This window comes from Pogona vitticeps, chromosome 1 (genome assembly GCF_051106095.1).
Source record: "Pogona vitticeps strain Pit_001003342236 chromosome 1, PviZW2.1, whole genome shotgun sequence".
In the NCBI taxonomy this organism is placed as follows: domain Eukaryota; kingdom Metazoa; phylum Chordata; class Lepidosauria; order Squamata; family Agamidae; genus Pogona; species Pogona vitticeps.
The window spans coordinates 1915881-1943325 of record NC_135783.1 but is presented as its reverse complement, the minus strand read 5'-3'; the positions used below and the strand labels follow the sequence as shown (position 1 = coordinate 1943325).

The 27445-nt window shown below is 48.3% G+C and overlaps 1 protein-coding gene across 2 annotated transcripts in view; it reads left to right on the top strand.

Moving 5' to 3' along the window:
* PNOC (prepronociceptin) overlaps positions 1-14444 on the top strand; it is a 47288-nt gene extending 32844 nt beyond the window's left edge. The window contains exons 2-3 of one of the 2 annotated variants that reach the window (XM_020812606.3): positions 4555-4692; positions 13275-14444. In XM_020812606.3, coding sequence (XP_020668265.2) covers positions 4567-4692; positions 13275-13817 — 669 coding nt within the window. In that variant the 5' untranslated portion in view covers positions 4555-4566 and the 3' untranslated portion in view covers positions 13818-14444. The remainder of the gene's footprint in view (positions 1-4554; positions 4693-13274) is intronic. The other variant, XM_078381368.1, reaches the window with a different exon arrangement.
* Positions 14445-27445: the final 13001 nt, after the last annotated feature.

Below are 27445 nucleotides of genomic sequence, written 5' to 3'. Positions count from 1 at the left end.
ATGGGCCCCTCCCCCTTGCTTGCTTTTCCCTGGTCCCTGAGAGTACTTGCTGTAGGTTTCTTTGGGTTTACCTACAGATTTCCCCTCACCCAAGGGCTTTCTTATTTGGGAGATAAAATCTGCGATCTCTGCGGCTGCTGCCACAGATTTCGGTTTCCTTTCCCTCACCTGGAATTTCAATTCCCCCTGCAGGACTGAATAGAACTGTTCCAGGGCTATCAAGTCTTTAAGCTGCTCATGGGTCTCTATTCCCTCCTGCGATAGCCATTTCTCAAGCAGCCTCACCAATTGGGCCCCCACTTGGGTAAAAGTCTGTTCTGGCTTCTTGGTAAGGGACCTGAATCTTTGTCTCAGCTGCTCTGCATTTATCCCATGTCTTGCAAACACCAGTTTTTTAAACTCTGCAAAATCTTTCAACAATTCCTCAGGCATCTCGGCATAAACCTCAGCCAGGCTACCACTGATTAAAGACCGCATGATGGTCATCTTCTCAGTTTCCCTCACTGAGAAGTCCACAAACGCTCTTTCCACTAAGGAAAAGAACACCTCAGGACAATCTCCCTTGTGGTACACAGGGAATTTCTTCAGGTCAGCCTTAGACAGTTGGCCTCCCTCAGAATCCCTATTATTATTATTGTTCTGGTTCATCATTTCCAGTTTTCTTAACTCATACGCCATCCTTTCTTTTTCCAGAGCAATTTTCTCTCTCTCCATTCTTTCTTCCCTCTCCATTCTCTCTCTCTCTCGCTCTAATTCAAATGCCATTTTCTCTCTCTCTAATCTTTCCTCCATTTCCCTCACCCTCAGTTCATGCTGTTGGGCTAGGATCAATTTTCTAAGTTCTGGGTTCTGCTCTCCTGTGCTGTCACCTTGCACTGAGCCAAATTCATCCTCAGAACCTTGGTCAATCTGGGGGTCTTTCACTTCACTCATGTCTGCTACTTGGCTTCGAGTCAAGGGCATACCCCCCCTCAGAACAGGCTGCTTTAAAAAGTCAAGCCTCAAAATAAAACGACCACTTTTTTTCCTTCTTGCCTCAGAACCCAGCTCTCCCTAGAGACTGCTGCTGTTCTTCAGCACTACTTGCAACAGTATCGAGTCAGAGCCTACCCCCCTCTGCTGGGCCTCTCAGCTGGCAAGCTAGCTCGCTGTTGCTACGCAGTTTTGCCTCAGCGTTTTCCCGCCAAAACTAGGCTGCCTCAGAGCACCTTAATCTAAGTCTCCCCAGTTGGCACGTTCTTCTACTAGCGCACCTCCCCGTGAGGTACACCTAGAAGATTACCTACGCGCCTCAAACTGTCCCTGACTAGACCCCCCTTGCTCTGGGCACACCTGCCAAGGCTTTGCTGGACCGCTGGACAACTGGACCAGTCGTATCCCACACGCTGGACACCAATCAATGTGACAAACCCAGACCTACTGGGATATGTCACACAGTTACACTAAGCTGCCACCAACCATTCCCTATAATAAGTCACACAGACCAGGGATGGATTTTTAAACAACAAAAAGAATAAAGTTTATTTTAAATACACACAGGGAAAAATAAGCAATCAGGTGAATAAAATAAAGTAACGTGGCTTATTCTCACACACACAAGCATACAGTTTGGTTCACCTAGAACCTTTAACTTAAAGCACAGACCCTGAACCCATCAGTTCTGGCTAACCCACAGACACCTGAACCTTTCAGGTTGGTACTCTGACACACAGTAGTACCCTGTCAGACACCCAGACTCCCACAACAGCTTCTTCTTCCCCAGCTGCTGCTTCGTCCCAACCCAGTGTCTCACAGTCTGTCTCAGCATCTCCCTTCACCACACAGGCATCACATATTTATACAGTACAGCCCCTCCTCCTGATGTCCCGCCTTCCACTCCCCATAGGATGGAACTTTCCCTCCAAACCCATGACAGACAGGTAACATCAGTGCTGTTATGTAACACCCTTTTCCTGGGTTTTCTGGGCAGAGGGCACTCAGACGTGGTTTCCCGTGCCCTTCGTTGGGTCTGGGTTTATGCCGCTCGCCCAGAGCTACAGAGGTTGGCTCTTCTTCTTCTTCTGGGAGGCACTGGGCGAGCGGGGGGGGCCTCCAAACGCCCAACCTATCCGGCCAGGTAGGGCCAAATTCAGGCTCTTGGGGAAAAAAAGGTGTTCTTTGCCCAGTTGCCAACCCAGAGGGGAAAGGCTTAGGTGTGGAGAAAGGGGGCACCCGGGGGGCGACACAGAAGCCAAGAGGGCCTTTTTAAGAGGATGGCTTCTCTGGAGACCATGTGCCGGCCACTCTCTTTTGGGGCAAACCCCACGTGCAACCAGCCCCAGGACGTACCCTGTTTCCAGCAGCGGCCAGCCAAACCCGAGTTCACTCTCTCTGCTTGCCACTAAATCAAGAGTTCTCACTACTGAGCTCTCGGGACGGCTCACGGCACAAAACAGTTACTCTTTCGGACTACAAGGCCCAGAATCCCCATGCCTGCATGGATGACTTTTTTCTGAGCCCCGTTGAATGCTTGGCTGGCTGTTTTCCCACTGAATCTCTCCCAAAAGCCACGCAGCCTGGACAAATGCTTCTCACTCCATCATCACATCGACTCCAGGATCTGTTCCCGATTCCCTCCTTCTCTAGAAGACTTCTAGTACAGATTTTGGAAAAAGTTACTTTTCGGACTACAATCCTGGGAGGCAAAAATTCTAAAAGATGTAGTCCAAAAAAAAGAGAGATTTTTTTTCTTTTTACAGACTTTGTGCATATCTACCCTGATTAGATTTGGAAGAGGTCTCCTTGTTTGTCTGGGCTAGCCTATCTGGCAAATAGAAAATAAAGAAGACAGAAATGTTGTGGCACTTTAGGAGTAACTGCTGTGCAGTAGGACCCCAATACCTGCAGGGAATTGGTTGCCAGCCCCGCTCACCCCTGTGGATGCCGAAAAACGTGGATTATAGCAAACACTATTTTAATAGAGAACGCTGTACATGGCTTGGTCTTTGGCTCACTCTAGTGGCCTATTCTGGTAACGTCGCTTTTAGAAATATGTATTTCTAGTGTTGTTCTTCTAATGGTTTTTAATATTTTCAAACTGTGAATAAGCAAATCCGTGGATACTGATTCCGCAGCTAAGGGGGTCCTGCTCTATTTTAATGTGAAGTCCACTTCCTTAAACAGCTGTGAGAAGCTGTTCTCATTCCAGCAATTTTTGCGATTCTATTTAGAATTTTGTTCTGTCTCACAAAAGGGTAGTTTATAAATTGCTCGGGGGTCAGGAAACTCTCGCGTTAGTTTGACCCTTTTTAAACAAGAAACCGTGCCCTCTCTTCTAACAAAAAGACGTTAAATCCGGCAGTGGCAGATTGCCCAGCTTCTTCACCTAGCGACTTCTACCAGCAACACAGCTGCCACCAGCAGTGATAAAAGACTGTGTCAATCCACACAACTCATGAACGACGAGGTCCCCACTCACCCCTAGGACCCAAGACCTGGTTTGGTCAGGGAGAGAGCGACCCTTTGAAAAGGAGGAAAGGATTGCACCCCCCCCATGGCGAGGTCATGGGTGTGCTCAACACGGCAAGCAGAAAGACATTTATTTTATTCTATTTAACTTATATGCCACCCACACTACCCAAAGGTCTCTGGGTGGCTTACAACAATTAAAATACAGTAAAAACACACACAATTAAAATACAATTAAGATATATATTCTAAGACCTGTCAACAGGAGGGGTAGAAGACACCTTTGATTGTTGTTTTTGCAAGACTGACCCAGGTTGGCCGGAGGATTCTGGCAGCAGTCTTCCAAAAAACAGCTCTTTTGCCAAGCTCTGGAAATACTCTTCGGACTCCCACATCTCTGTCATGGTCAGGCCACCATCTATAGGTGTGTTTTGTATCCTAGTGTTTTATGATTACTGTTTTCCTTTTTTGCTATTACAGTATTTTCTTTTTAGAGATGACAGTTTTTTGTACTCTCCTTTCAATTCGATTATTGCTTTATTATATGTTTATCCAGTAGGGCCCTGCTATCCACGGAATCAGAAATCTGCTGATTCACTTATCCATACAGTAGTCTGAAAATATTTTTAAAAAATCCATATTTCTAAAGATGAACTTAACAGAACTGGCCACTAGAGGGAGACGGAGACTATGTGCAGCACTCACTATTTAAAAAGTGCTTGCTATTTTCTGCGCTTTTCAGCATCTGCGCAGGGGCTTGGAATCAATTCCCCCGTGGATACAGGGGTTCTACGGTACTATGTCATTTTGATTTTTTCCCACAGACCAGAGTAGTAGCCTTGCCACTAGTTGGCGGTATAAACACCTAATCAAATAACATAAATAAATAATCTACCGGAAATCCAAATTTTTCTCCCTAGGACAGGTGCATAAGCTTGCAACTTTAACCAAACTCTGAGTGATGTTAGTAAGAATTGGTACAACAAAAGGCCCCTTAAAGAAGAAAAAATGGCTTTCCTTGCTAGAGAGTTCAGCTTTGCATTGTGTGCTGCCTTCGGAGCGCCCGGCACCCTGCAGAAGTGACCCTTTGTCCTGTTTCCTTTTTAGCCGTTGGACACCATGAGGATCCTGATGTGCTGCATGTTTTCCTTCGGCTTGCTCGCCTACGCGCTCGGGGACTGCCGGAAGGACTGCCTCAGCTGCCACAGACACTTGCATGGCCGCCAGGATGACTTCAGCCTCCTCGTGAGTAATCCAAGAGGGCTTGTCTCCCCTTCCCCCCCCCCCAGCCTGTTCAGCTGGCAGGAGGTTATGGTTGGCCGGTGGAGCGGGGGGGCGGGGGGGGCAACCTCTTGGAGATGTGGCGGGATGTGCATCCAAGCAGGGCTTTACGTGTGTGAGCCAAAGGTGGAAGAAATTGCTCCATTTTTCTTTTTTTAGAACAACAAATCTTGGGATACTCCAACCATCATGGCCAACCTAGAGAGCAGTGGTCCAGAAAAAGGAACTTTTTGCATTTCTGGTGAAAATGCCTTGCTGGTTTTCTCAATGTTCTTAAAATTATGTTGACTCGCCTTCAGTCTTCCTTCCAGGCAGGCTGTCCAAACACTAGAGAGCAGGACACGTAGAAATGGGCTCAAGCGACAGGAAGCCAACTTAACATCTGAATATCAGGAAAAACTTCCTAACTGTTAGAGCAGCACAACAATGGAACCCATGACCTCGAGAGGTGTGGAGTGCTCCAACACTGGAGGCCTCCAACAGAAATGTAGACAACCATCAATCAGATGTGCTTTGATTTGGATTCTTGCCTTGAGCAGGGGGGGTTGGACTTGATGGCCTTAGAGGCCCCGTCCAACTTCATGATTCTATTCTTCTTCTAGGAAATAAGCTAATAAGGGCTGTCCAGACAGGTATAGAGAGAACTGTTTGGCTTGCTGTGGGTACCATTTGGTTCAGACCAAATTACGGCGTCCACATGTTTCTGTGCTTAGATCCACCCATCCTGCCCTCTGAAGAGCGGCTATGCATCTTTCTGGCACAGCGCTAGAAGCTTCTGGCGTTTTGGTATGATTTGATGTGTTCCTAAGTCTCCCGTTGCGTCGCCTGTGCAGATGATCATTCTGCATCCAAATGGAGCTGTCAGCAGTATTACCTGAGGTGATCACCCAGTGACGTATTAGGAGGGTTGTGACATTAAAAGGGAGGATGGAGTAACCCTCTCTTCTATGTTGATCTTTTTTAAAAAAAAAAAATCCATAACAAATGCAACACAATTTCAACTACCATGTTGGGTAGTGTACTTTCGACATGGCACTTGACTTCATACAGCAGGTGTTCAGTGCTTCCCAGCCCCGCCTCCTCTGGCAGGCGCCCACTCAGAGGCAGTGCCCTGGCTTCCTGGCCCTGCCTCCTCCGTGCCCTGCCCCACAAGGAAGCAGAGCCCCAGTTAAGGGAAAAGTGGGGAGAGGAGTTACCTCCTTTCTGTCTCTGGGGGCCCCCGCCCCAACAGTTTCCCTTCACACTGCTGCCTCCTTGCTTGTGGGTAAATAGGTATACTTACTCACGAGAAAACAGCATAAACCCTGTTCATTAGTAGAGTTGGGCACGAACTGCCAATTCTGCGGTTCGTCCCAATTCGTCCTTGAGAAGAGCAGGTGTTCGGTGCTTCCCAGCCCCGCCTCCTCTGGCAGGCGCCCACTCAGAGGCAGTGCCCTGGCTTCCCGACCCCGCCTCCTTCGGGCAGTGTCTCTGAGTGGGCACCTGCCAGAGGAGGCAGGGCTGGGAAGCACCAAACACCTGCTCGTCTCAAGGATGAACCAATGAATCAGAGGTTCGTGCCCATCTCTACTCATGAGTAAAGTAGCAATCCGAAGCTCGACAGACCTTTGCCATGGGAAGATGAACCTCTCCAGCGTGCGTGGAAAGACTGCTCAAGTGAGAGATAATACAGATCAGGCGGAAAATAAGAGAACCAGACAGCTCAGACTTCCGCTCTCGGGATGGGCCAGAACGGCACCACTCTCTCTTCCTCTTGGGACATGCAGGGACCCCTTGGGCCATGGATTTGTCCCTCCCCTTTTCCTGCTCCCTCCTGCCCCTTTGGGCAAGGGGTTCCAAGGGCTGCCCTGCTTCTCAGAGAAGGGAAGCCATAAGGACACATCATCATCATGGCTGCAGGTTCAGCTTCTAACCATCGAGGCCACCTCTTGACCCGAGCCGCTGGGAGAACGGAGGCCGGCTGGGTGGAGGCCGGATTGCGTCCGTTCTTGCTGGCAGATTCCCCTGATTCCATGACCGGCGCACCTCTGCTTCTGGAGTCAGAATTACAATGCCCCCCCCCAGATACTGTCAGTGCTGGTAGAAGGATTCTGGGAGTTGTAGTTCAGCTCTCCTCCAGCCCCTCCTTAAGCAGAAAATCTAGGCATCATTGGAAGTCCAGGGGAAGAGCCTTAGGGGGGCAGTTAGACCTCCCTCGTGTTCCAGCAGTTGATACTCTAAGGTGCAATACTCCTGACTAGGGAGGCTCTATCATGATGAAAACATCTAGTAGACTTCTCCTCCATGAACAGAATTTAGAAGCTCTCCCTTTTTCTTTTCTTTTCCCTTTGGATTGCAAAGGCTAGCTGGGGGAGCTTGGGAGCTGTAGTCCAAAAAAAAACCCCAACATTTCCAGGTTCTGATCCTGCCTTGATCTGTTTTCCTTTTTAAACTGCCAAGGCCATGAGTCTTTCCTGAGTCTGTGGCCTCACATCAGTTTCACCCCCTGTATCAAATTAGGAGGGCGGTGGAGTTCCATCCCCCCCTTCCGAAACGGGGGGGGGCGTGTGTGCCTTCTCCTGCTTGCGGTGCTGAGGGGCGATTCGAGGCCTGCCCACAGCTCATTCTCTCACTCGGGTCCCCATCTTGAGAACGGGCTTGAGCACTGGCTCCAGTTTCGGGACCTTTCCTCCTCTCCTCCCTGTTTCTGAGGAAAACATTCTAGAAAGCTCCAAAGTTTGCTCAAGTTTGTATGGTCTCATTTGCTCCCCAGAAAAAGATGTGGCCCAGCTGTGGATCTGAGCGTTCTTCTGATTGCGGGGGGGGGGGGGGCGGGGGGGCGTGCATGTTGGTTTACTTTTCTGTCTTGACTTTTGAGCGCCCCTTGCTCCACCGTCAGAAACCCCCTGGCAGGATCCCGTCGGCTGGCGAAACCGGTCGCTGATTTCATCGCTGCGAATGTTCGCCTGAATGTTCGCTGCAAATGTTCGGCTGCTTTCCTCAGTCCGGCTGTGTTCGTGTCGCGAGCCCTGGCCCGGTCTTGTCTTTTCAACACCGCCCCCCCCCCCCCCGTTTGGCCACCTCACTTGCCACCCCTGGTCAGGGTGTCCAGAACGGAGCATGAATTCAAGGGTCAGCTTTCCTCCTTTCAAGGACAGCGAGCAGAACCACTTCCATTTTTTAACCATACTGGGCCTCCCTTTATTCAAGTGGAAACCCTCCTGGTTTTCCATCTTTTCTCTAAGCTGAAAAGCCCAAAACATCCGAATGTTTCCTAATGAGGAAGCCCCTCTCGACCTCAGTTCCTCTTTGTGGTTATTCTGTGCTGTGAATTCACCTCCGACGGATGGCGAACCCCGTGAATGAGTGATCTCCGAAATGCCCCGTCCTCAGCTGCTCTGCTCAGCTCTTGCAGAACTCAAGCCTGTGGCTTCTGTTATGGAGTTAATCCATCGCTCACTGGGTCTTCCTCTTTTCCTGCTGCCTTCTACTTTTGCCAGCGTTATGGTCTTTCCCAGAGAATATTGCCATCTCGCGACGTGCCCAAAGTAGGACAGCCTCAGTCTCAACATTTTTGCCTCCAGAGAGAGAGTTCCATCTCGATTTCGTCTATTTATTTGTTTTATTTATATTTTCAACTTCTGAGCCGCCCACTGACCAATGGCCGCTCTCGATCTAGGACCCACTTGTACGTTCCGCATCCCCACATCTCAGCGGCCTCTACAATATCTTTTCTCTCTTTTCTTTTGAAAGGCATGGCAACCCGAAAAGGCCCCGGGGTCTCTACACCACGAGCACAATCGATGGTTTTACAGGCATTCCAGCGCTGACAGTTTTATTTTCGATTCCTTTAACTCCATGCATATTTTTCTCTCTTTCTTCTTTTTGTTAACACCTGCCATAGAACAGATAGCCTTTTAATTATCCGCTGTGACCCTGGAGATCTCTTTTGTAGTTCATTAGCGCTCCCTCTTGCGTTCTTAAGGAGCCTTGGCTTTCTCTCTCCAAAGACCAATGCCGTCTGAACAGCTGTGACCTTGGACGGCTGGTTTTCCCACCTCCTGTGGTCACGGCTGGAGAGTTTGGAAACAGGAATGAATGAATGAATGAATGAACGAATGAATGAATGAACGAAACCAGCTTTAGTCAGCCAGGCAGGCTCTGCCTGCCGCTGGCAAGACCTATGATGCACAATTAAAAAATGCAGTGAACAGGTCATTAAGATTCATTAGGAGAACCGCACTGTTCCGTGCCGTGCCGCACATCCACCTTATTTCGGGGCTGTGACACATTCCCCCTGTAATGGGCTCCACCTTGACTCCCTACCTCCAAGGGCACTGCAGAAAGAGATCGTCCTCAAGCTGTCCGACAGCGCTCTGACCAGTGGCGTGATGTGATAGCCGTGCAAGGGGGGGGGGGGGAGAAACACCAGGTGTCTTTCTGGTTCAGTGGTCCAGGTAACCATCCTCTAGGAATGGTGCGTAGCATGCCAGAACCGCCAGATGTCGAGCTGGATAAACGCATTGGGAAAGCAGCTACCATGTTCTCTAGACTCGCAAAGAGAGTATGGCTTAACAAGAAGTTGACGGCGTACACCAAAATCCAGGTCTATAGAGCCTGTATCCTGAGCACACTCCTGTACTGCAGTGAGTCCTGGACCCTTCGTGCATGGCAGGAGAGGAAGCTGAACACCTTCCATATGCGCTGCCTCCGACGGATTTTTGGTATCACCTGGCAGGACAAAGTTCCAAACAGAGTAGTCTTAGAAAGAGCTGGAATTTTTAGCATGTATACATTACTGAAACAGCGACGTCTACATTGGCTCGAGCATGTTGTGAGAATGGCTGATGGTCGGATTCCAAAGGCTCTCCTGTATGGAGAATGAGTGCAGGGAAGTGCCCTGGGGGGGAGACTACAGCTGTGATACAAGGAGATCTGCAAGTGGGATGTGAAGGCCTTAGGAATGGACCTCAACAGATGGGAAACCTTGACCTCTGAGCATTCAGCCTGGAGGCGGGCGGTGCATCATGGCCCCTCCCAATTTGAAGAGACACTTGTACAGCAGGCCGAGGCCAAGAGGCAGTGCCGAAACCAGCAAAACCAGGCAGCTGGACAGGGGATAGATTGTTTTATGTCTTCAGTGTGGAAGGGATGGTCACTCTCGAATCGACCTCCTCAGCCACACTGGACGCTGTTCCAAGTCCTCCATACAGAACACGTTACCATATTCTTTCCCTTTTCGTACATTTGACTCGTATTTATTGTAATACACAAAATATCCATTTGTGAAACATGGAGAGGTCTGGCTACAGAGCAACAAGGAACCTTAGACATTCCAAGGTAGTTTTGCCCTGGCCGAAGATATTGGAGGGTGAAATCTTTCTCGGCTGACCTACTGCCTATATTTTCCTTTACGAGTCATTTTAAAGATGATTTAATGCTAAATGGCTGGCTGGACAGCTCAGTGAGTCAGAGATTGGGAGTTTGAATCCTCCCCCCCTCCTGTCTCCAGAAAGAAGAGCCAGCCTGGGTGGCCTTGGGCTAGCTGCACAACAGTCCCAGGACGCCCCCTAGAGGGAAGAGATGGGAAACCACTTCTGAGGGTTCTCTACCTGGAAAATCCTGAAAAAAACGGTCACCCGAAGTCCAGAACTGACTTGATGGCATATGGTTGTTATCAACTGACTGGATAGCTCAGTGGTTGAGATATCTAGCCGTGGAGACCGAGGTTGAGGGTTCGATTCCCCCTCTGTGCTTCCCGTGAGTTGAGTAGAGCCGGCCTATGTGGCTTTGGGCAAGCTGCACAGTCTCAGGGCACCCCAGGAGAAGGGGACGGGAAACCACGTCTCTGCCTGGAAAATCCTGAAAAACGGTCATCCTAAATCAGAACTGACTTGACAGCACGTGTTTATTCATGCTAAGAGGATAAGTCTTACGCTGCTTTTGACCTGCTGTTAAAATTATCTTGCTGGCTGGAGCCTGAGAGGATGATAAAGGCATGAATTATATGCATTTGTGGCCTTACCTCTCCTTGCTGAGCTTGCCCGTTTTTGTCTTTCCTCGTTAAACAAACCTTTGCCGATTTGTCTTTCGGCTCTGTTCTGGTTGTTATCACTACCTTGGTGGAAAAAACCTAAGAAAGAGAAAAGGGGACCCCAGGGTCACTGCAAGATGCTTTAGTGTGTGTGCGTGTGAGAGAGAGTGCGTGCGTGCGCCCATGCATATCCACCCTTTTGTGCAGAATTTAAAGGCAGCTAATCCAGCTGCTGACCGTATGAAGCAATGGCCTCTCGAAATACCAGCGTGATGGCAAAGTGGAAGGCTGAGCCAGCTGAGCACAGGGGAAAACACACACACACACAAAACAGAACCGAGGAGTTCATGGCGCTTGGCTCTTAATGGCCTCCTCTTGGGAATTCCATTCTGAGAGAAGTCACCGGCTCTCCCCAAGTGCCTGCTTCTGACAAATGAGCTGAAGAAGGAAGAGGGGAGGAAGGGATGGCAGGCGAGGGCTGGGCAGGTCTCCTGCTCTGGCCTCAGCCTGAGAGAGTCGTAAGGCGCAAGGACGTCTTTGATCTGGGATCTCCTGAAGGAGGCACTTCCCTGTGGTCAGCAACTCAAGGCCTAGCCAGCCTGTTGGCCCCCAGCCGCCTCGATGTGACCTGGGTCAGCGCTTGTTTCTTGCATCCCCAAAGAGGGGTGGTGGGTGGTGGGGAGGGGGAGATTGTGCAAAATGCTGGCCAGGCTGCACCTGGAGTGTTGTATACAGTTCTGGTCGCCTTATATTGAGCAAGAAATACCTGGTGTTCAATCTGGACATTTTGGAGATGACTTATTCATAGGGTTGCAGTAAGCTGGAGGTGATGTGACAGCATGTAACAACAACAAAGTTGTCGAGAACCTGACCTCTAGCATTTAATCTGACCGTCAGCCATTCTCGCAACATGCCCAAGCCAACGTAGACGGCGCTGTTTCAGGAATGTATGCATGCTAAAAATTCCAGCTCAATCTAGGACTGCTCTCTTTGGGACTTTGTCCTGCCAGGTGATACCAAAAATGCATCAGGGACAACACATACGGAACATGTTCATCTTCCTCTCCTGCCGGGCACAAAGAGTCCAGGACTCACTGCCGTACAGGAGTGTGCTCAGGATACAGGCTCTATAGACCTGGATTTTGGTGTATGCCGTCAACTTCTTATTAAGCCATACTCTCTTTGTGAGTCTAGAGAACATGGTGGCTGCTTTCCCAATGCGTTTATCCAGCTCGACATCTAGGGAGAGTGTGTCAGATACCTCTTTGTCTGTCTGAATTTTATATGGGGGGGCTGAAACCGAGAGGAAGGCCTCCTCCCCTGGTGATCTTCACACCCACAATGGCACATCAAGGGAGACGCGGCCCTTGAGACAGCTTGGACCCAAACCATTGAGGGCTTTCAAGGTTAGAACTCTGCCTGGAAACGGATCGGAAGCCGGGGAGCTGCTGTGACCAAGGGGTGATCCCAGCCATCCCAGCCCCAGGGATCAACCCGGCTGCTGCATTTCAGACCCACTTATGAGTCCTGACTGATACTTTCCATAGGGCAGCCCCCAGTAGGACGTTTTGCAGTAGTCTAGCCGGGACAGAAATAAGGCATGGGTCACCATGGCCGGATCGAACCTCTTTCACTTTCCACTGTCTAAAATTCCTACAAAAAGAAAAATAAAAGAGAAGAAAATTGTTCTAGAGATTCTGTTGTGAGGTGGATTTTTGGGGGCACATGAGGAGTAGACCTGCTTTGTTTTTTTTTCAGCATAGGAGTTTTGTTATGATTGAAAGAGGAACTTCTTTATTTGCAGGTATTTCTCCTCTCTTTTGAACAAGCAAAATTTCTCCAGATTATGCCCTTTGAACACAATGCTTTGTGATGCTCAGATGGGTTTTTGCTGAGCCGAAGTTGCTTCCTTAGGTTCTCCTTCCCAGTATCCGTAAAGCTGATTCATCGTGGTGTATCAGCATTTAAATGCTTTTGGGAAGGAGATGATGGAGGGGGCAGGATGAGGCCCTCCCTTCCTTATGGGTTGGGGGGGGGGGAAGAGTGGCCAGAAGAGATTCTGGAAGCTCTGTTCCCCACGAGTAATTATTTCAATGCCTGACGGTGGTACGCCATTGCTTTGTACTATCTCTGGATTCTGAAACATTACCGAGTTATTACTGAGGGTCCCTTTACTGACTTTGAAATAGTGAGTAAAGGGACCCTCTTTAGAGATGGAAAGAAATGCACGGTGGCGAACATTTCTTCCTTGCAAAAATACTTGATTTTTACTTTTCTAGGTTAATTATCTGTCTATACTTTTTCCATCTTGAATGATACTAATATTACTGATTTAAATTGTTGTTTTTAATTGTTTTATGATATTCCTATTGTAAGCCTCCCAGAGTAGATGTGGTCTAAATGGCCGGGATATAAATTTAACAAATAAATAAAATAAAATAAATTCCATCAGGAGAAAGATGATGAATGTTGCTTTCGCTTTTGGGAATGCAAGTTTTTTCCCCCTTAACGACTGTTCTATCCTCCTTCCCAGATCTGCGTCATGGAGTGTGAGGGAAAGCTGTCGTCCAGGGCCACCTGGGGTCTGTGCAGCAAAGCGACCAGCGGCAGGAAGGCTTCCTTGCCCCTTGGCTTTGAGAGCTGGGAGGAAGAAGCCAGCCCTGCCTTGGAATTATGGGATGGCAACCTGCGAAGAGGGAAAAAGAGCCTCAGGCGCTTTGGCGACCTGACCCGAGTGGTGGATCTCAGCAAGGCGGAAGAGGGAAATCAGGTGTCCAAGGCAAGGGGTCTAATCCGTCAACCAGAGGCAGAAGAAGACACCAGCCATGGAAGCCCAGACCTGCTTGGGGACTTCCTGGGGGGTAGCCCTTTCGGTTACGGTGAGCAGCGGGCAGATCCGGGCGTGCAGGAGCTCCAGAAGCGATTCGGAGGTTTCATCGGCGTCCGGAAATCTGCTCGCAAATGGCACAACCAGAAGAGGTTCAGCGAATTCCTCAAGCAGTACCTGGGGATGTCCCCGCGTTCGGTAGACTACGAAGGCATGGTGGACGACCTGAAAGAACAGAATGAAATCTAGACAGATCGACTTCCTCCGGGCGGTCGCTGTTGTGGTGTGTACCACCATCATGTTGTGAATTGGTTTCAGATCAGCCATGGCGAACGACGTCCAACCCACTCGCCCGCCCGCCCTGCTTCTTTTCCGCCAAAGCCCTCTTCAGCCTTCCTGGCCTTCGGCGTGAGAACCAACCCGCTCTCGTCCATCCACATGGAAGTCCAGAGGTTCCCCTGAAAATAAAACCCCAAAGCCTTTTGTGTAATAATGTTTCACAGTTTTTCTAGGCAGGCCCTAATAAAATGTCTTGGAAGTGAAATGGCGTTGGATCCAGCGAGGCTAAATCCAGGGTGGTCCATTTATAGGGTGTCCAGAATGAAGGAGAGGCGCCTGTTCCACCAGGAGGACGGAAGAGATAGAATTCTGGATTTAAGGTCTTCAAGCACCGAGTTTGGGGTGGGTGGGTGGGAAGTTCATGTTTTTTATTACATTGATTCTATGTTCTACTTTATATATTTTACCACTCATCGTTGTGTTTTATTGTTACTGTGAACCAGGCTGTGTAACGTGTGGTCCTCTCGGCTCCTCCGGGGCTCTGAGCACCCCCCCTAGGCCCACATTTTTACAAAAATAAATAAACAAACAAACCAATCATCGTTTGCTCAAAACACACTTCATCCCGTTTTGAACCTGATCTCTCCCGGGCGCTTCTTTCTGGCCGGTGGCGGCGGCTGCAGTCACACTGGCAATAAGAACCACATTGAAGCATCATTTCGATTTTGTGGGTCTTACGCAGCGTAAGGGTGAAATCGATTTATGCAGGCTGCAAAGCAGGGCAGTTCCCCCCTCCCTGACTGACTGGCAAGAGCATTTCAAAACACCTCACTTCTAAAATCGATTCAATTCAATGGGGTTTTGTGGATGTGAACACTGCTGTCGTTTTAATTTGTGCCAATAAGGATTTTGAGTGGCTGGGGCCACCTGCTGTTCTACCTTTACATTTCTTTTATACATTCTTTCTTAAAATGTTTACCCCTGAATCACTTCATCAGTGCGTTCTGCATTACAAACACCTACCCCGTTCTCTCCCACACGAGGCCCATGAAGGAGCCGCCTGAGCAGAGTAAGACCCGTGGGCGCAGTGTGGGCGGCGAGGGTGGTCCGTGAGTCAAGAGCATCGCCCACAAAGTAGCTAAGAAGCTTCCCCTGCATCCTCATTTGTTTTCATCACTTATCAGGGGGAAACCCCATGGTTTCCAGCAATCATTATGACCCCAGGCAGCACCTTCTAAACACGATTTATCAATGGATCACTTACTTTATTAAAAAAATATATCAAAATGTTTAAGAACAGCCTGTTCCTCAAACAACAAGGAAATGAGTCAATGTCAGCCGTGTAGATGCCAAAAATGGTTTAAATCACCAGAAAATAAATCGATTAGTGCCCGGAGATACGACCACAGGTTTAAATGCCATGGGACTCAAACCTGAATTTTTAAAAAAAGACTGAACAGAAATCAGAAACTAAGGACGCGGCTAAAAAATCCTGCAAATAAATCAATCAGTTCAAATGGTAAGTGTGACCACAGCTGAAGAGTGTTCCCCCCACACACACACACACACACACACACACACACACACACACACACACACACACACACACACACACACACACACACACACACACACACACACACACACACACACACACACACACACACACACACACACACACACCACTGAAAAAAGAACACTGGAAAATATTTTTGGAGGTGGGTGCCCTGGAACTGGCATGGCCCTTTTTGGCTTGGGGTGGGTCGGTGGAGGCCCCGAAACCACTTTAGGAACCTAGTAAGCCGAAGACGTTTATTACCAAATGGTTTATGCGTATCCAACAAGTTAGCCCTTTCTTTATGTCTGTTTTCTCCCTACAGGGGAGGGGGAAAATGTTTTCATTTGTGGGGAACTTTAGAAAACGTGACCACCCCCCTACCAACGTTCTGCAGGGACCCAGTTCAGAATTCGACCTCCAGTGCCCACACAAGGCAGATTCGTCCCCAGGGATGTTGGCAAGTCTTTGGTCCCGAGTTCAAGTCCCTATTAAAAACAATTTCTTTTGTTCCTCAGAAAAAAAGGGTGGGCGGGCGGTTGGGTTCTGAGTCAGGAGCTGAGTCCAAGCCATTGGGGAGAAAAAATGAGTCGAGTTCGAGTGATGGGGGGGAAAAACCAACCAACCAACAGAGTCGAGTTCGAGTCAAGTCACCAGGATGACGGAGGTCTGACTTGACAGCGAGTCTCTGCCTGTTTCTAATCCCTTCTCAGCCTCTTTGGTTATTATAACCATGGGATGATGCTAGAACTCATCATTTTATTGTGATAGAATCAAGACACGTTCTATGTCCCCGGAGGGGCTTTTGGTATCTTTTCGAATGGCCGCCCAGCGGTTATGGATTTTGCATTTCTTCCAACACCTTCCCTGTCCTTTGGCTCCCTTTCTCGCACTCCCTCCCTCCACCCTCCACCCCCACGGCATGCCTTTGGCCAAATCTGCTGTTTCTGTGTTGTCGTTTTTTCCCCCAAGGAGTATTTTTTCAATCTGAGGGAAAAGGAGCAAGGGGGGTTTTCATTGCCTGCCTCCCTCTGCCGCCACCCCCCACCCCCCCCCGCCATGACGGATGACAGCTCCCGAAATAGATCCATGGTTGGAAAAAAAAAGAAAGAAAAGCCATGTAGTTTGGTTGATGATCTATTTCTGTTTAATTGTTGAATGTTTAAAAAAAAAACACCTAAAGGGGGAAACGAGACAGATAGCCTGTTATTCTTAATTGTTTCCAACACAAAGCTTTCTCCATTAAACTTGTACATAGCAAAAAAGAAAGAAAAGAGAAAAGATGAATAAATTAGTTTTCTATTTCGGCTGTCGCATTGTGATCGGCACACGACTGTCGGTAGCGATGACGTTGCTGGGAAATCTTCGGATACCTCCGTCACCAACCCTTTATTCTACTCTGAGAGCTCTGCCCGAGAGCAGGAGAAAGTTCGCATTGGACTACAATATCCAGAATCTCTAAGCAGGGCTGGGAGTTGTAATTCCCTAAGACTTAAGACTTAAACAGAAGAAGTTCAAAGAAAGACAAAAAAGGGGCCGAGCCTTTGGGTTCACATTGGCTTCACCTCATTTTTAACAAGGGCAGGGCTGGCCGATACACCACGATCCTCTCTAAGCTTGGGAATCCTGCACATTTTGGGTCTGGCTCGCGTTAATATTGGAGAATTTGATGGACTGAGTGAGTGCGTGAGTGTGGGAGTGTGTGCGTGCATGAGTGAGTATATTTTTAACCCATCTTTCTTCTCAAAGTGACTCCAGGGGGCTTATATCATTAAAAAGATGATATTTAAAAACTTTGCAAGTGTCCAAAGATTCTAAAAGAAACGAACACTGCACCCAAAGTGGGAAACAATCACGAAAGGAAAGCCTGTCTGGAGAGAAAAAGGTCCTTGCTTTACTTCCTCTTTAAAATTGAAAGAACTTGTTTTTAAAATCTTTGAACTCAGGGACATAGGTCAGGTGCAGATTTCCCATCCCTGCTAGAGATAATAAAGGAAGGTCTACTCTTGAGTTTGCAAGACCCAAGCAGGGCTGTGAATGACTGACCCTTAGGGGAGGTCAGCCATTCATAGGGCTGCCATAACGAAGAAACAAACGGTGTAAAAGGGATAAAGATCAGAACCAGGAGCACACACTCTACCTGTGAGTTTTATCCATCCTTCCGCTCAAGTTCTCATGTACTGGCTGGATAGCTCAGAGGTTTAGGGATCTGGATTCTGGAGCCAGAGGTTGGGAGTTCAATTCCCCGCTGTGCCTCCTGGGAGAAGAGCCAGCCTGGGTAGCCTTGGGCGAGCTGCACGATGTAAAAATGGGATGCAGAGAGAGGAAATACCATCCCCATCCTGTCAATTCTGCCCCACAAAGTTTGCAAACCATCCCCTCTTGCCTCCCCCCTCCAACTCCCAAGGTTTTTGGAAATTCACATCCTGACAACTATGGTGCTTTAAATGGAACTCTCAACAAAAGCTAAAATGGCTAACCCGGAGACTATGATGCTTCAGGTGTGTCACGAGTGGAGACGAACACACAGGAAAGGACTATAAGGCTAAGAAGCATTGAAGCCGGTCGGAGGAGGAGAAGAACGAACAGGGGGGGTGAATCGATTCCGGAAAGGAAGCCTTGACCTTACAGATTCATCCGGGACCCACGCAGGGCTTTGGAGGACGGGACGTTCTGGAAGCCAAGGATCCCTACGACTGCCCTCCAGGTGGGAACACCTTGAAAGAACGTAAGATAGCCCATGGTGATGCCCAGGGATGGGGGGGGCAGGTCTTTCAGTCTGAGTCCCAAGTCCAAATCTCTGGTCCCAAGTCCCTATTAGAAACAAGCTTTTACCCCTCCCCAGAGAAAAAGAGAGGGTGGGTGGCTTCTGCGTCAAGAGTCAAATCCGAGTCATGGGGGGGGGGAAACCGAGGAGTGTCCGAGTTGAGTCACTTAACAACAAGTCCCATGACGGAAGTTCTCATCCATGGCGAGGCCTCCTAATGACAGAGCAAACCAGAACTGAAGTCACGCCTTGGATAAATTTCTGGCTTATCCTTCTTCCACCACCAGTCCTCGGCACCCATCATTTTTAGGGCAGTCTTTGGGAAAGTTCACTTTTCTCAGCCACTGCTAGAATCTCCCCCCCCCCCCAGCCTTTACGGCGAATGGCCAGCCATGCTGCCGGACAGAACAGTGGCCTCTCTAAGGAGGTAATTTTTTCCAAGCTCTGCTTGCGTTTCTGGACCATTCGCCCTACGTATTTATCTCAGGGGTTTTTTCTTCCATGCTACTAGAAATTGTCAATTACAAAAGTCAGAGGAAGCAGAAAGCTCAATTAAGGAACCGATTAAAAAAAGAGGGGATGAGGCTATCAAGCCACAAAAGCACTCCTCTCGAAAGACGTTTTATTAGAAGTTATCTCCTCCAGGCTGACGTTGTGGGATGATAACGAGATGAGTTAATCGCCCAGCTTTGTCTTAAATTGAAGGCTTTGTTGGGCAATCTCATCTATCCAGAATTATAGAAGATAGGCCCCTTCACAAAAGATCATCTTCCCTCCGGTTGAAATAATAAAAAAATGAGAAGGAAAGAAAGAAAGCCAAACGTCTGGAGGTGTTTCTAACGGAAGGATTAACAATTAAACCAACATTCCTTCCAGGTAAAATCCCTGCCGTTCAACTGTCTGCCTTTTTCTTACATGATTGTTTGGTGCGAAGCTGTAGCCACTATTTCCTATGCCTAAAAAGAGCTCGACGTTCCATAAAAATGGAACTCCCATTAGAAAACACATTGGGAAATTCGTTAACTGAATATCCTGTGAGGGGGTAAACCAACCATGTTTAGAAACAAACACCATCTTCGTATCACTATGGAGCCAGTCAGACAGCGACTCCACTTGCTTTCTTTGTGCTTCTGAATCCATTCCCTATCACACAATCCTTTCTAAATAGTTAGAAAGTGTGCAAGACAGAGGGTACCCATTTAAAGGATAGATCTGGTCGGTGAGCCAGAGGAACCTGCTAATGGAAGGAAGTTGTCAAGCCAAGACTTGGGTTCAGTTTAATTAAATTCCGTGGGTTTCCTCTAACTGGGATTAGCAACTGGTTCTGGCCCTTTGTATATCTTCAGAAGAGCCTGTGTGGAGTAGTGAGTAGAGTGACAGGCGAGGACTCTGGAGACCTGCGTCTAGAAACCCAGGGAAACTCATTCGCCAAAAGCAACAGCACATAACGGACACCTATCTTAAGAATGGCAAGTTTTCAGAAACAGTTAAGAGATTCATACCTTGGCTTAAACCCACCTGCCGTGGAGCCAGGAGGGCTCAAAAATGTGATTAAGTTTGCAACAGGGTCTCCCACCATCTCCCGTTCTTGCATCCAGAGAAAGAAAGAAAGGTTTGAAAGCTAATAATATTTGATTGTGCTTTCTTCAGAAATCTCCCTAGAGCACTGAGTCATCCAGTCTTAGGTCACCATAGTTTACGATGGTTATTGACCCGGCTTAAAAATGTTTTTGGACTACAAACACACACACACACCCCAACATCCTATCAACAGGGCTTGGGGATTTGGGGAGCTGTAGTCCAAAAGCTAACACGCTCTAGTGTTGATGCTGATAAACACAAAGGTGTCCTTGAGGAGAGTCAGAGAGACAAGGAGCTCAGAGCCTGGAGTGCATGTTTGGCAGGGACCAAATTAGATCCTGGGATCGGCAGGGACCAAATTAGACCAGCTGCACATTTAGGAACAGGAGAGCTGTGGTCTCTTCAGTGGCTTGATTCTCTCCAAACAAACTGGGTGGTGGTGGGTGGAAACAAGAAGCCACGCTCCTGTTCTTTCTCCATTCTTTTGACTACTCTAGTGACTGTGCCTCCCCTGATATTCAACAAAGAAACGTTGGTCTTGAAGTAGAATGACCACCATTTCTATCACTCCATAACTTTTGGTAAGAAGGAAGAGCTTTCTGACCAGCAGTTGATGTTAGACAATATCATAGGGTGCTGTAAGGTCGACAAATGCTCCTCCAGCTATTTTATGTGTTTCAAAGCCGTCTCCTATATGCTGGGTTAGATTTGGGCCAAGCAGCTCCTGCCAGCTCTACAGCCTGCCTCTTCTGGAATTAGAAAAGGTTCGATTTTAGAGGGTAGATGGTTTAGTGCCATTTGTTCACTTTGTGTAAGTAGGGAGATTGGCCTGTAGCTTTTGGGGTCTGATGGTTCTTTGCCTTGTTTCAGAACAGTGATTATTTTCACCTTCCACTGTATTTTTGGAATTTGTTTGCTCATTCAACAGTTATGAAATTTTAATGATGCAAGAGCTGATTCAAGCTCAGTTCTTTTTGGCAATGTAACTGCACTTCCAGTTGAAATGACACCTCCTATGGAACGGTACAAACTGAGATTGGATGGCTGAGTAGATCTGACCCAGCATAGGTCTGGGCTGAGTGCTTGTGATGGGATCGCCTGTGTACATAATGCACTGTTGAGCTCTATGCTCACTAAGAACACTTAGATCTGGATGGTTGTCCCTCTGCTAAGGGCTGTTGTTAAATGAACTGGGCAAATGGGTCATGTCTAAAGCGTGTAGCTGGCTGGAGAGCTCAGTGGATTAAGTATCTGGCTGCAAAAGCAGAGGTTGGGAGACCAAACCCTCACTGTGCCAACTTGGAGAAGTGCCAGCCTGGGTGGCCTTGGGCAAGCTGCACAGCAGTCCCAGGGAATTACCTCTGGGGGATTCATTCCAGCCAGCTGCCAACCTGTACTCCAAAGTCAATACACATAGCCTTAGTGTATGGAGAAGGCCATAATATTTGGTACAGAGAGCAAGATGCACCAGAAGGATAGTGGATTCCCTGGAGATCTGTGGGACCTGTGGCTTCGCGCATGTTTCCAAGGACTTGTCATGGAGGGCCCTGTGGTTCGCATAGGGCACACGGGAGGTTTTGCAGGCTTCGGTGGAGTCCGATAGCCCTCCCGGGTGGCTCCAGGGCAGAAGGTTTCACTGATGGCACTGCTCTATAAGTGGTTGGTTTGGTTTGGGGAGACGAGACTCGGGATCCCAGCCAACTGGGTCTAGGATACTCACATTCGTTTTACCAATACAAATATCCTATCTCTTACTAATATAATATAAAAACCAATTAAGACATACTAAACCCTTTAAACCCAAAAATATTAAGAAGGACACATTGGCAGGAAACATTTGGACAACTAGCTATGTTAAAATAGTATCACCTGTGTTTAGAGGTGCGCTTTTTCTGTCTCTGTCTGCTTTCCGCTATAGCCTCGAGGCAAGAGGGAATGGAAGCGATGACATGGCCCTAACAGAAAAAGGGAAGAAATAGACTTAAGCATAATCAGGGTCTAATTTGGTCCCTACTGATCCCAGGATCTAATTTGGTCCCTGCCTTACCCAACGTTGTGAGAATCTCCAGATCATCCAAAAAAGAGCAAATATGGATAGATAAAACCAGAGGATCATCATGGTGATCACCTGGTCCTGGGTACCAAATTCACTTGCTCTGAAAGCCTGCCTCCAGGCTGGCAGGTTTTTTAATCTAATTTAATGCTGGGGCAGCTAGATGACCAAAGGAAGAGAAGAGCAAGGAATCAGTAGAGAGATGGGAGCAAGTTTTAACTTCTTTCTGCTGTAATTGCACCTCTTGCAAATCTGGATGGCTAGAGCAGTGCTACCTTAACAAGTTGGAAACAAAGGTGACCTTAAAATTTCTACCTATCTCTGACATTTCTAAGCTTCTCTCTCTCTGTCTTTCTCTCTCTCTCCCCCCCCCCCCTTGATCACGTTCATGTTCTAACACTAGGATGTCAAACCTTTAAAAAAGAAAGAAAGAAACGGAAGAGGAGGGGGAAGGAGGGAGACAAGTAGACTGAAGGAGCAGGTGTGCAGAGGGGCAGATTGAACTGGTTAACAAGCTGCAAACAAAGCTGATTTCCTCCCTTCTGTCTGCTGACTCCTGTGTGGTCAGCTGATATGAAGTCACCCAGAGAAACCCAACCTCCAACATGTGATAGCACAGTGGATCTAAATGCAGTTTTCCCTGAATCAACGTTCAGGGTCACACCCTAAATCAATGTTGCTTGAATAAAGAGGTCATCTAGTTATACAACGGCTTAAGTTAAAACTAAACTGGGGTGTATGGTAACATTGCTATAATTGTTTACGATGAGGACAAGGTGTTAATGAAAATAATATCACCTGTGTTTAGAGATGCGCTTTTTCTGCCTCTGTCTGCTTCCAGCGATAGCCTCGAGGCAAGAGGGAATGGAAGGGATGACATGGCCCTAAGTGATTAACAAGAGAAGAAATAGACTTAAGCATCATCAGGGCCTAGTTTGGTCCTTACTGATCCCAGGATGTAATTTGGTCCCTGCCTTACCCAGCGTTGTGAGAATCTCCAGATCATCCAAAAAGGAGCAAATATAGACAGATAAAACCAGAGGATCATCATGGTGATCACCTGGTCCTGGACCAAATTCACTTGCTCTGTAAGCCTGCCTCCAGGCTGGCAGACTTTTTAAGTCTAATCTAATGCTAGGGCAGCTAGATGACCAAAGGAACAGAAGAGCAAGGAATCAGTAGAGAGATGGGAGCAAGTATTAACTTCTTTCTGCTGTAACTGCACCTCTTGCAAATCTGGATGGCTAGAGCACTGTCCTCTGTCTCCAGAATCGCCACCCTGGCCTACCAGCAGGCAGCTGAGGCCGAGCACGATTGTGCTCAAGCCCGTAAAGCTATGGCTGTGGCCGAAGACATCCAGGCGGCCGCCTTCCCTGACATCAAAGGCCGCCGGAGTCATCGACATCATTGGAGCCACGACAAGTGCTGGTCTCATTTCTATTACTGGCACCACCACCACCACGATCATCACCGCAGGCACCATATCACCGCAGGCACCATATCAGCCACCACGAGTCACTATGGAGCCAGTCAGACAACGACTCCACTTGCTTTCTTTGTGCTTCTGAATCCATTCCCTATCACTGCAGGATGACCTGCTCTTCATCCATGGATTCCATCATCGCCCAGCGCGGATCAGCCCCGTCCTTGACATGTTCTTCCCCAGAGCCTCTCCGTTCATCCCATCATAGTCGTTTCCTTGCCTACAAGGAACAGGAGCTCCCAGAGTGGCACATCCGAAAGAAACGTCAAGAGAAGGACGTGACACCTTCTTTCCACCCTGGAGCCATCCGGGAGGGTTACTGGACTCCATCAAAGCCTGCAAAAACTCCCGTGTGCCTTATGCGAACCACAGGGCCCTCCATGAGAAGTCCTTCAAAACATGCGCAAAGCCACAGGTCCCACAAATCGTTTCTATAAGTCACTGCATTGTATGATTTAGGGTATCAAGCTGTCCAAGTGCAGAAACCTGGACAAGCAGCGAAGGCTCCAACACTGACAGCGACAATGAGGACGGAGGCCCTCACTTGCTCTCTTTGTGCTTCTGAATCCATTCCCTATCACTGCAGGATGAATGCTCTTCATTCATGGATTCCATCATCGCCCAGCACAAGGAGTGCTAGTCTCGTCATTAGCACCACAACCACTACAACTACCACAGTCACCATAACAGCCACGATGCGTCACTATGGAGCCAGTCAGACAGCGACTCCACCTGCTCAGAGTCTGAGACTCTGAGCAGCACCCATTAAGGAAGGGTTAAGATGGGAATCGGCACGAGGGACAGGGCCGTTGGGGGGGGGGCGTAGGGTGGGATTAAACAACATTCAAGCATAGACCCTGGTGTGCTCCAACATGCGTGCCGAGAAGGATGTGACACCTTCTTTCTGCCCTGGAGCCATCCGGGAGGGTTATCGGACTCCATCGAAGCCTGCAAAAACTCCCGTGTGCCTTATGCGAACCATGAGAAGTCCTTCGAAACATGCGCAAAGCCACAGGTCCCACAAATCATTTCTATAAGTCACTGCATTGTATGTTTTAGGGTATCAAGCTGTCCAAGTGCAGAAACCTGGACAAGCAGCGACAACGAGGTCGGAGGCCCTAATTTGCTCTCTTTGTGCTTCTGAATCCATTCCCTATTACTGCAGGATGACCTGCTCTTCATCCATGGATTCCATCATCACCCAGAACGGTTCAGCCCCGTCTTTGACATGTTCTTCCCCAGAGCCTCTCCGTTCATCCCATCGGAGTCCGTAAAGCTATGGCCAGCCCCCCCAACCCGTCCACCTGGCTCAGGTGAGGTGTTGCGTGCCCTGGAGCCCAGCAAGGTGACCACAGCCCTTCCCTCCCCCTCCCCCCCGGAACAAGAGCGCTGTCTCCAAGCAGGAGGTGGAAAAAACAAAATAAAATATTTAGTAAAAAGAAGAAGAGGAGGACAGTTACTCAACTGTGGCACAACACGGGTGATATCCTGCTTCGGCAGGATAGGTATGTGTGGAATGAGTTACTTTTGCTCCCTTTTCAGCTGAAAAGATGCCACGGAAAGAAAAAGAATTCTGAACAGTCGAGTCAATAAAAGCAGTCGCTGAGCACAGGGGTGGCTCACGGCCCGGGATGGAGGGCTACCACACCCCACATTTTCATGAGTGTGTGTCGAAGTGCTCCTTTGCCTTCGTTCCAAGCTGCCCTTGGTTAAAAGATAGAAAAATTAGACCTCAGTAAGAAAGTAGAGACAAAGCCAAAGGGAGGCTGCAGTCAAGAAATGAGAAGAAGGCTGAGACTTGGAAGGCCACCAATGAAAAAAAATAAGATTCCTTCGAGATGCGGTGCAGGAAGAGAGCCTTGCGGATGCCCCAGATGGCCAGAAAGAGGAACGAGGGGGTCCTAGATCAGATCAAGCCTCAACTCTCTCTCTCTGGAGGCTAAAAAGGCTGAGAACTGAGGCTTGTCCTACTTTGGGCACAATCGTCAGAAGGGAGGATTCTCTGGAGAAGACAATGAAGAGGTGGGAAAAGCGGAAGGCAGCAGGAAAAGAGGAAAGACCAAAGACGGGATGGATCGAGTCCTTAAAGGAAGCCACAGGGTTGGGTTTGCAAGAGCTGAGGACTGGACATTTTGGAGACCGCTCACCCCTGGGGTCACCGTAAGCTCGGCCCCAGGAGCCTCGGGTGCCCTTAAGCGGTGAAATAGCTCCTGCCCCGTTCTGCTGGGCCTCCCTCCCTCTTTCTCTTTCTGTCTTTGGCATCTCCTGAAGACCTTGGGGGAAAAATAATAATAATAATCAGCAAGCCTTTAAACAACCTGCCACCTTGATGGAGGTTTATGGACTGCTGCTGCTTCTTAAGTGATGCATTTTTAGTGCTGCTGCTATTTTTAGAACTTCCATATTACTGTAATTAACTGCATCATGTTGAGGGGCGCCGGTATCCCTGCATGTCTCGGAGGGCTTTCAGCCGAGAAGCAAGAGATAGGCGGTCCAGCAACACCGATCGACAGCACCCCCATCATCGCTATGAGCGGCAGTCAACAACGGCGGTGACAAGAACTTAATCTCATGGAATCCCATGCCACCTTACACACTAAAACAGGCGTCCAGTGTTGAACTTCTGCTGGATCCGACTCATGATGAAGGAAGCCGACATCTTCTCCCTCTTCCTTAGACCCCTGTAGACCCTAAGGTTCCGGGTTAAGGAGCAGGGTGACCCAGGTCTTTTTGCCCCATTGAGCAGGCGTGGCAGGAAAAGGCTGGCGGTTGGAAGAATTTTTAATCCTGCCCTACGCTTCCCCAAATGGCCCTGTCTCTCGTTCCGATTCCCACGTGTAGGTCCACCCTTCGGTGGTAAAGGAGACGAGGCAGCAGAAGCCCTCGTTGGAGTGCAAATAGAGGAATACAAACTTCTCCACCGCCGACTCCGCCCCGGATGACACATCAAAGCCTAGACACCCAGGAATTGGAATTGAGTCTGCAAGGGTTAAAGGTGTCCACCTAAACGGAGCAGGGAAAGAGGGGGAGGGTCTACTGTAGAGGTGGGTTTGGGGGATATAAATACTGGATGGGATAACATACCAGGCAGCTGGGAGCTAATATGGGTACAGGACCCATGGACAGGACTAAAAACATGGTTGTATGTTCAGGCCTTCCCTCCTGTCAATATTTAATTCTTTCTTTATTTTTTCTTTCATTTATTATTTGTTTTATTATTGTATGTGTTATGGACTATTTGTAAAATCCTTATGTTTTATCGTATACACCTTATTGGAAGCCGCCCACAGTGGTCAACCAGACCTAGTTAGGCATCCTTAACTAGAGTGGTCAATCGACTAGATAAGCGGGATATAAAATAAATAAATAAATAAATAAATAAATAAATAAACAAACAAACAAACAAACAAATAAATAAATAAATAAATAAATAAATAAATAAATTGTCCTGCCAGGTGATACCAAAAATCCGTCGGAGGCAACGCATATGGAAGGTGTTCAGCTTCCTCTCCTGCCGTGCACAAAGAGTCCAGGACTCACTGCAGTGCAGGAGTGTGCTTAGGACACAGGCTCTATAAACCTGGATCTTCGTATGTGTCGTCAGCTTCTTATTGAGCCGTACTCTCTTTGTGAGTCTAGAGAACATGGTGGCTGCTTTGCCAATGCGTTTATCCAGCTCGACATCCAGAGAGAGGGTGTCAGAGATGGTTGAGCCAAGGTACACAAAGTCGACCAGACCAGATGGACGGTATATAAATCAAATAAATAAATAAATAAATAAATAAATAAAGACTATGGGAACAAGTGAAGGTTCCCCGGGAAGAGGCCGATTATAAGCGGCGAAAAGGACTACCCCAGCGACCTTCGTACTGGGGAGACTCAGAAGCGAAGGAGTGGAGGAGGAGGAGGCTGAAAGAAGAGTGAGAAGCAGTGGCCTGTGATGCAGAAGAGTGTCGGCTATGGCGAGCAGAAGAAGTGTGTGGGAGGAAATACCTTCCAGACTGTGGGGAACCTCCCAGGGAGAGGGAGGGATCCCCATTTTGGGGAAATGAGGGAGATGAGGAGACCTTATGTTACATAACAGCACTGATGTTACCTGTCTGTCATGGGTTTGGAGGGAAAGTTCCATCCTATGGGGAGTGGAAGGCGGGACATCAGG